Source organism: Procambarus clarkii, chromosome 30 (genome assembly GCF_040958095.1).
Source record: "Procambarus clarkii isolate CNS0578487 chromosome 30, FALCON_Pclarkii_2.0, whole genome shotgun sequence".
NCBI lineage: Eukaryota > Metazoa > Arthropoda > Malacostraca > Decapoda > Cambaridae > Procambarus > Procambarus clarkii.
The window spans coordinates 12,944,074-12,953,640 of record NC_091179.1 but is presented as its reverse complement, the minus strand read 5'-3'; the positions used below and the strand labels follow the sequence as shown (position 1 = coordinate 12,953,640).

The following is a 9,567-nucleotide window of genomic DNA, read 5'->3' as shown; positions in this document are numbered from 1 at the left end:
TAAACTCGCACTGACTACACACTAAAAGTTTACTTTAACCCTGGTCTATGTTCCTGATCAACCCTCTACAGCTGGCTAGGGTTTACCTTTAACAGCAAACCAATGACGACAAAAAAAAAGTGAGTGTGTTACACTCTCCACAAGAGCGTTACACTTGCTACAAGAGCGTTACACTCTCCACAAGAGTGTTACACTCTCCACAAGAGTGTTACACTTGCTACAAGAGTGTTACACTCGCCACAAGAGTGTTACACTTGCTACAAGAGCGTTACACTCTCCACAAGAGTGTTACACTTGCTACAAGAGTGTTACACTCTCCACAAGAGCGTTACACTTGCTACAAGAGTGTTACACTCTCCACAAGAGTGTTACACTCTCCACAAGAGTGTTACACTTGCTACAAGAGTGTTACACTCGCCACAAGAGTGTTACACTTGCTACAAGAGCGTTACACTCTCCACAAGAGTGTTACACTTGCTACAAGAGTGTTACACTCTCCACAAGAGTGTTACACTCTCCACAAGAGTGTTACACTTGCTACAAGAGTGTTACACTCTCCACAAGAGTGTTACACTCTCCACAAGAGTGTTACACTCTCCACAAGAGTGTTACACTCTCCACAAGAGTGTTACACTCTCCACAAGAGTGTTACACTTGCTACAAGAGTGTTACACTCTCCACAAGAGTGTTACACTCTCCACAAGAGTGTTACACTCTCCACAAGAGTGTTACACTCTCCACAAGAGTGTTACACTTGCTACAAGAGCGTTACACTCTGCACAAGAGTGTTACACTCTCCACAAGAGCGTTACACTTGCTACAAGAGCGTTACACTCTCCACAAGAGTGTTACACTTGCTACAAGAGTGTTACACTCTCCACAAGAGTGTTACACTTGCTACAAGAGTGTTACACTCTCCACAAGAGTGTTACACTTGCTACAAGAGTGTTACACTCTCCACAAGAGTGTTACACTCTCCACAAGAGTGTTACACTCTCCACAAGAGTGTTACACTCTCCACAAGAGTGTTACACTTCCTACAAGAGTGTTACACTCTCCACAAGAGTGTTACACTTGCTACAAGAGTGTTACACTTGCCACAAGAGTGTTACACTTGCCACAAGAGTGTTACACTTGCCACAAGAGTGTTACACTCTCCACAAGAGCGTTACACTTGCCACAAGAGTGTTACACTTGCTACAAGAGTGTTACACTCTCCACAAGAGTGTTACACTTGCCACAAGAGTGTTACACTCTGCACAAGAGCGGCTACCGAGCCTAGAGTCCATTAAGACAAAGTCACTAATCCCTCTCAAGATGAGAATAAAAAATAAAGGAGAAATCGCAGCACACGCTAAAAGACCTAATGGAATAGAGTAGAATTAGAAACAAAACAGGAATTTAATCGAATAAATTAGAACTAAACTGGGGACCTTAATAGAATAAATTAGAATTGGGAACGAACCTGGAACTTCTCTCTTGTTTCTCTCTCTCGTCTTTTTCTCGTTGTATGTGTCTCTCTCTCTCTCTCTCTCTCTCTCTCTCTCTCTCTCTCTCTCTCTCTCTCTCTCTCTCTCTCTCTCTCTCTCTCTCTCTCTCTCTCTCTCTCTCTCTCTCTCTCTCTCTCTCCCTCTCCCTCTCTCCCTCTCCCTCTCCCTCCAAAAACCTCCACCAGAGCCACCATTGGCAAGGCTCCCACGTGAAACTCACATTACCTCATTTTTGCCACAAACCCTCATTAGCAGCGGGGTAAAAAGCAGTGGAAGTGTAACAAGGATATTAGGCCCCTCCCCCGCGGGGCATCCGGCTACCTTAGGGGCCAATCTTGCGGCGGGCCCCCGCCATTCTTGCCCCACCCAGCCGAGTGCAACACCCATTTTTACCACGGGCCTGATTGTATTTTGAACCTCCGTGAATTGGGAATATGTCGACGAGAGAGGGGGTGGGTGGGGGAGTAGAGGGTAGTTGTGGGGGGTTGTGGGGGAGTGGATGGGGTGGTGGGTAGTGGGGGGGAGAAGGTGATTAGGTGAAGATGATGATGGGGGAAGTGGGGGTGGGGGGGATTGGTTAGTTAACTATGAGAGGTCAGGTCTTTGTTTGTTGTTATGGGGGTGAGTTTTGTTGGGTATCTTTGCGTGTGGTCACAAACGCTTATACGCGCACGCAAGCACATTAATCACACGCAAATAAACACACATACTGAGAGATAAACTCAGTATTTAATTGGCCAGTGTCATTGATATGCGTATCATGCAAGATTCTACACTGAAGAATAATTATACAATGGTGGGCACAAACAGCTTAGACAACGTAACTAAGTTGCAGTGTGTTTTCCACAGAGGAAGGAAGGAATTATCAGGGAAAAAGCGCCAAGCCAATACGACTATATAGCACTGGGAAGGGGTCAGGATAAGGATTTAGGATGGGACGGGGATGGGGGGGGGGAAGGAATGGTGCCCAACCACTTGGACGGTCGGGGATTGAACGCCAACCTGCATAAAGCGAGACTGTCGCTCTACCGTCCAGTTCAAGTGGTTGCGCTGTTCCACAGAGGGACGTCCCGCCATATAGACTAACTTCAGTGTTATAACTGGCAAACAGCGACCAAGGTGACTGAATGTGTTCCTAGACTGCCAGAAAGCCTTTGGCATTGTTCCAAAGTAAAGACTCCAAACACAAGCCCGAGAAGCACGAGAAAATAGAAGAACACTGAACAAGCCGAGGGGGAGTACCTACCAGACATGAGACAGAGAGTCACTGTGAGAAGGAAGAAATCAAAATGGAAACTGACAAGGAGACTAATGCGAAGATTACCACATCACACACAGAGATCACAATAACGTGATGCATCAAATGAACAAATCCACAAGGGCTTCGAACCTGCGTCCGGGAGCATCCCAGACACTGCCTTAATCGACTGAGCTACTGAGCTTTTAACCCTGTCGTAGCTCAGTCGATTAAGGCAGTGTCTGGGATGCTCCCGGACGCAGGTTCGAATCCTCGTCACGGCTCTTGTGGATTTGTTCAAGATTACCACAAGTACATGCTCTAATCCTAACAAACATGAGCGACCTCATCGAAGAATTAAGACTTCTTTATGTCCATGTTTCCATGTGATGCTAAGACGCACAGCTTCAACGCCAGTAAGTGTAATGTGATAATTGAGGAAACAGTAAAGGGCAATACACAGGGGTTATCTTGAGATGATTTCGGGGCTTTAAGTGTCCCCGCGGCCCGGTCCTCGACCAGGCCTCCACCCCCAGGAAGCAACCCGTGACAGCTGACTAACACCCAGGTACCTATTTTACTGCTAGGTAACAGGGGCATAGGGTGAAAGAAACTCTGCCCATTGTTTCTCGCCGCCGCCCGGGATTGAACCCGGGACCATAGGATCACAAGTCCAGCGTGCTGTCCGCTCGGCCGACCGGCTCCCTTGTACACACAAACAGGAATTTTGGACATCGTATACTACCTACATCGCAATATGAGAACATCAAGAGTAACGGAAAGTGCAGAAAGCCACTTATGTGAGGCCACTCATAATTGCACCCCAACCACACTCATTCTTCTGTATGTCTAACGTTTGTTGTCACCGATTTTACGGGCTATTCACGCCCGTGCCACTCTTGGGTGGCTTAATCTTTATCAATCAATCTGTCACCGATTGATTGATAAAGATTAAGCCTAAAGATTGATAAAGATTAAGCTTAAGATTAAGAGGAAGCACAGACATGAATAGCCCGTAAGAACCCGCGCCACAGAATTACTAGTCCTGCGCGCTATCCACCAGGCTACCATGCTGTCTGTGTGTGTGTGTGTGTATGTGTGTGTGTGTGTACTCACCTAGTTGTACTCACCTAGTTGTGTTTGCGGGGGTTGAGCTCTGGCTCTTTGGTCCCGCCTCTCAACCGTCAATCAACAGGTGTACAGATTCCTGAGCCTATCGGGCTCTGTCATATCTACACTTGAAACTGTGTATGGAGTCAGCCTCCACCACATCACCCCCTAATGCATTCCATTTGTCAACCACTCTGACACTAAAAAAGTTCTTTCTAATATCTCTGTGGCTCATTTGGGCACTCAGTTTCCACCTGTGTCCCCTTGTGCGTGTTCCCCTTGTGTGTGTGTATGCGCGCGTGCGTGCGCATGTGTGTGTTGCGAATAATTGCAAACAACTCGAGGAATCAGTAATAGTTATCAATATTTATCTCTACCGAATAATTGAATAAACAATCATTGCGACCAACACGCGTTGCTCGCCGCCAAAAAAGGTTCAGTTCCCCCCGAGCATAACTGTAAAATTGACTCATCGTTTTCTTTTTTCATGGCTAGCTCAGCTACCTTTACTTTTTCATAAATTTTGTTTGGAAAATTGTTTTATGGCGATCCAGGTTAGAGGATTAAGGAGCGTGTGTCTGCGAGGAAAATGGTGAACAGATTTCAACTTTGCGGTCAGATGGGAGTTAGTGTTTGAATATTAGATGAGGACATTACCTAGGTAGAGAGTTATTTGTTCAGATATCAACGTTGTAAAATATATATTTATATTGAATTTAAAGATCCATAGTCGATATATCATGCATTTGGAGGTTAGCAGGATTAAGTAGTGTGTGTGTGTGTGTGTGTGTGTGTGTGTGTGTGTGTGTGTGTGTGTGTGTGTGTGTGTGTGTGTGTGTGTGTGTGTGTGTGTGTGTACTCACCTAATTGTGCTTGCAGGGGGTTGAGCTTTGTCTCTTTTGTCCTGCCAAAGAGACAAAATGTGCGTGCGTGCGTGCGTGCAGGTTATTTTCTATTCATACTTGTCTAAGATAATGAGCCAGTTAATAGCTCTGTATTCATTATGGCTTGTGATACTTGATCTAATATTCCAGAAGTGACTCTTTGGGGCTATTCATGCCCGTGCCACCTCTTGCGTGGTTTAATCTTCATCAATCAATCAATCAATCAGTACAACTGACTGATTATGTTGTGGTGGGAGGGAGATGCATGAACAAGAGACGAAATAATAATAATTTATTTACTAAATAATGTTAATTTGATTGAATTAATACTATCAAGTATAAATCATAATGAAATTTGAGGCTGTTAAAGACCCTATTACAAAAAAATTATTAGTTAAATTCCATTAATTACAAGCAGACCATCATCAAACAATTACGCCCGATTTTAACATGGTTCCTGGCAAGCAACATAATTTTAACATGTTGAATTAAACTCTGTGTCTAAAATTAACATATATATGAGGATGCTAATAAGTCAGGAGCATAAGTTAGCCTCAGTCTTGAGATTGTTATACATTTTTAATTACCATTTTGGCTGTCTGATTTCTATTTCTATTAATATTTAATTGTATAGATGTGTGGTTACTTGTTCAACATTATCAGGCAATATTTGGTATGTAAATAAACCCCAGAAGATATTTGGTAATTAGTAAATGAATGATCACGTGTTATTAGCTATAATCGCTGTTATCAGCTAATTATATGTGAGTTTAAATTAGTTTAGTCTGCAGGTAAATGTATTATTGGTGAGTTAAATGGGACTGACTGTGTGTGTGTGTGTGTGTGTGTGTGTGTGTGTGTGTGTGTGTGTGTGTGTGTAGTCACCTATTTGTGGTTGCGGGGGTTGAGCTCTGGCTCTTTGGTCCCGCCTCTCAACCGTCAATCAACTGGTGTACAGATTCCTGAGCCTACTGGGCTCCATCATACCTACATTTGAAACTGTGTATGGAGTCAGCCTCCACCACATCTCTGCCTAATGCATTCCATTTACTAACTACTCTGACACTGAAAATGTTCTTTCTAATGTCTCTGTGGCTCATTTGGCTATAAGTGTGTGTGTGTGTATGTGTGTTATAAACAGTTGTGTTCGCGAATCGAGGTTCAGCTCCTGGATCTCGGCTGTTCAGATCAGTGTATGGATTTCAACTCCAACCTCACGTCCCCTGCTCCCCACTCTTCTGCTTCTTCTGCACTGTTCACTGCTACAGTCCCCTCCACTGTTCATCTTTATAACTCATTTAATAATAAATGGCAGTGATAATGTTAGAAATAGCAACTGTTAAAATAGTAGAACTATTGGTAAATACTAGTAGTAATGAGTAAGAATACTAGAAATATGAGCTTTGGAAATTCTAGAACTGATATCTTTGGGAATCCTAGAACTGATATCTTTGGGAATTCTAGAACTGATATCTTTGGGAATTCTAGAACTGATATCTTTGGGAATTCTAGAACTGATATCTTTGGGAATCCTAGAACTGATATCTTTGGGAATCCTAAAACTGATATCTGTGGAAATTCTAGAACTGATATCTATGGAAATTCTAGAACTGATATCTTTGGGAATTCTAAAACTGATACCTTTGCCAGTGCTAGGAAAATGGATTTGAAAATACTCGAACCATTTAATTTGAAGTTAAAAATTTGATCATCTTGATGCTGTTGCTTAAGTAATACTAGTACTTATAACTAGTACTTAAATAACTAGTAATACTAGTAGTAATAACTAGTATTAATAAAGTAATGCTGGTACTTGAAATTCCTGGATCTGATGAGGTGTAGAATTCCCAGACAATTGAATCTGAGATTGTTCGAAAGAATGGTTTTAAGGACACTAAATCTAAATCAATCTTAGAATACTGGTGCAAAGTATTTCTTGTTAAATATAGTAATAGAGAACTATAACCAGCTTCCAAGTTAGCTAATTAGCAGTTAGTCATTAAACGAACACCTGATTAATTGAGCCAAAGAGGAAGATAGGCATGAGTGATGTGATTAGTGTGTAGGTGGAGGCTGAGGTGAGAGATGAGGAGAGGGAGGCAAGGGGGAGAGGAGGGAGATAACAAGGGGAGGTAGAGAGAGGGGAGATAACAAGGGGGAGGGGTAGTAATGTGTACATACACCGCTGGTTATTCATAGCGAGCATCGGGACGAGTGATGTTATTGTCAACACGACCATGTGACTTCCTCCTGTCCTTACCTTATCCCAGCATCACCATATCCCAGCATCACCATATCCCAGCATCACCATATCCCAACACCACCATATCCCAGCACCACCATATCCCAGCACCACCATATCCCAGCACCACCATATCCCAACACCACCATATCCAACCACCACCATATCCCAACACCACCATATCCCAGCACCACCATATCCCAGCACCACCATATCCCAGCACCACCATATCCCAGCACCACCATATCCCAGCACCACCATATCCCAGCACCTCCATATCCCAGCACTATAACAGTCTAGCTGTTAATATAAATGACGTAGACTTGTATTAAAAGCTGTCGTTTATTAAATGGGCTGACATACCGTGAGAGGAGTAATGCAGGCAAGGTTGTCACATCTTTCCTTTGAGATTAATTCAGTAAATTAGAGAAATCTCTGTTACGACTCAGTATTATAATTAATAATCAACCTTGCTCTAAGGACCTATATAATTTAACGTCATTTGGGAATAAACAGTCAGTCCCTTAAGATGATATAGTCAAAATAGAGGTCATCTAGAATATGGGAACTAGTTCTGGTAGACGGATGACTCTCCGTTGAGTAGCAGCCTTAGTAGGGTAATTGATAGCACCCTTATTCAATTATCTATGTAAATTACCATCAGTTGGGAATAGGGATTCAGTCACCGTTAAGTGACCAAGAGCATATGAGTCTAGCTTTGTTAATTATCTTTGAAAGGTAGTTTGGCAATCAGCCATGGGTCCGCTTGCTTGCTGGAGGTCAAGGAGAGGAGAGTTTAGTGTGGTATGAGCGAGCATTGGAGACAGGAAGATCCCACCGCTGCCACCATTGTAACGGTACCCCAATACCTCACTTCTAATATCCCATCACCACCATATCCCACCACCACCATATTGCACTACCATATCCCAGCACAGTTCCCAGTGTAGCAGTGCTTCACTCCCAGCTACATATCCCCATATATTGTGAGTGAATATGCAAGGTATATATTGTGGGAGAATATCCATGGGATATATGGCGGACTAAAATGATAATCACCTACCGTTTTGATGTAATTAAAGGTTGCATTAGGGGATGGCATCGGTGTGTAAATGTCATTAGTCAAAATGATTATAATATTACCCCTAGTGACTGTGGGGGGAGGTGGGGGGGGGTGATATGAGAGTGGGGAGGTGGGAGTGTTGCGAGGGGGGGGGGAAGTATGTGGAGGTAGATGGTAGATGCACACGGAAGAGGTATATGTAGTAGATGAGACGGCTATAATGTTCTCTCACCTCTCTCTCTCTCTCTCTACCTCCCTCCCTCCTTCCCTCCTTCTCCCCAAGCCATCCTTCTCCCCCACCCCACCCCCCCCCTCTACCCCTTCTGGTGGGGGGAAGAGGATAAAAATGCATATCTAATAATCCGGAGAATTATGAGAACCGAAGGTGCATTATCCCTCTACAGCACACTCCTCTTTACTGGTCCACCGCTTAAAGTAACCCTTCCCCCCTCCCCCCCCCTTTGCCTCCCCCCTCCCCCCTCCCCCCACCCCCCCATACTCGTCGGGGTGGGGGGAGGGGGGGGGGGTGTGGTCGTTGGTGGCAAGCATGTTCATTACGGTATAAGCCTGGGCGCTATTATCAGGTCGGCCACAATACCCGGTGATTGTAATAAGCGGGTTGTGTCCTGCACGACTACATTAGCTAGAGTAAATGCTGGTGGTTGTTTGGGGGAGTGTGGGGGGGGGTTCATGGGGTGGGGGGGGGGTAGGATTGGACAAGTGGTAGTGGGGGGGGAGAAGGAGGGGAAAGACAGGAGTGGGAGGGGGGGGGGGGTAGTTCGGAGGGAGGGTGAGGGGGGAAGTAGAAGGGAGGGAGGGGAAGGGGAGGGAGGGGGATAGAGAAAGGGGCCGCCGTGAGGGAGTAATGAGGTGGAAGGTATGGAGAAGGGGAGACACACACAGACAGATGGAAAAGAGTACATGATAATGGAACCACATTATGAGGAAGGGAGGGATGGGATGGGAGGCAACGGTGGTGGTGGGAAGGCAGATAGTGAAGAGGGAATAGATGGAGACTCCCATCCTCTATTCCCCTTCCCTTCCCCCCCCCCCCCTCTCCTCCATAACCCCCATCTTTCCTAGACCAATTCCCCTATCTGCCTAGTGTTCTCAGCCCTTCACCTACTTTAAACTCCTCCCTTCCCCCCCCCCTCTTCCTCTCCCTTCCCCTCTCCCCCTCCCCCCCCCCCCCCAGCAACACCTGCTGGCCATCATCACAGCTAACCACCTACGGCTGGTGGTCGCCACACCTGAACTAACCAATTAGAGGCTTAGCCCCACGCCTCGATAGGCTCCGATCTGATTATTGTCCAGGTGAGAAAAAACGGATCTTCCTCCACTCACGAGGTGTCCTCACCTGGCTGGCTTGGTGGACTTGTCCTCACCTGGCTGGCTTGTGGAGGCGGAAACAAATGGGCAGTTTCTTTCACCCTAATGTACCTGTTCACCTAGCAGTTAATAGGTACCTGGGAGTTAGACAGCTGCTACGGGCTTCTTCCTGGGGGTGTGTAACAAAAAGGAGGCCTGGTCGAGGACCGGGT

General features: G+C 45.3%; 1 protein-coding gene across 1 annotated transcript in view; it reads left to right on the top strand.

The window, feature by feature from the left end:
* The window catches only part of LOC138369912 (uncharacterized), a 5,396-nt gene extending 4,114 nt beyond the window's left edge, over positions 1-1,282 (top strand). The window contains exon 2 of the mRNA XM_069333662.1: positions 185-1,282. Coding sequence (XP_069189763.1) covers positions 185-1,282 — 1,098 coding nt within the window. The remainder of the gene's footprint in view (positions 1-184) is intronic.
* Positions 1,283-9,567: the final 8,285 nt, after the last annotated feature.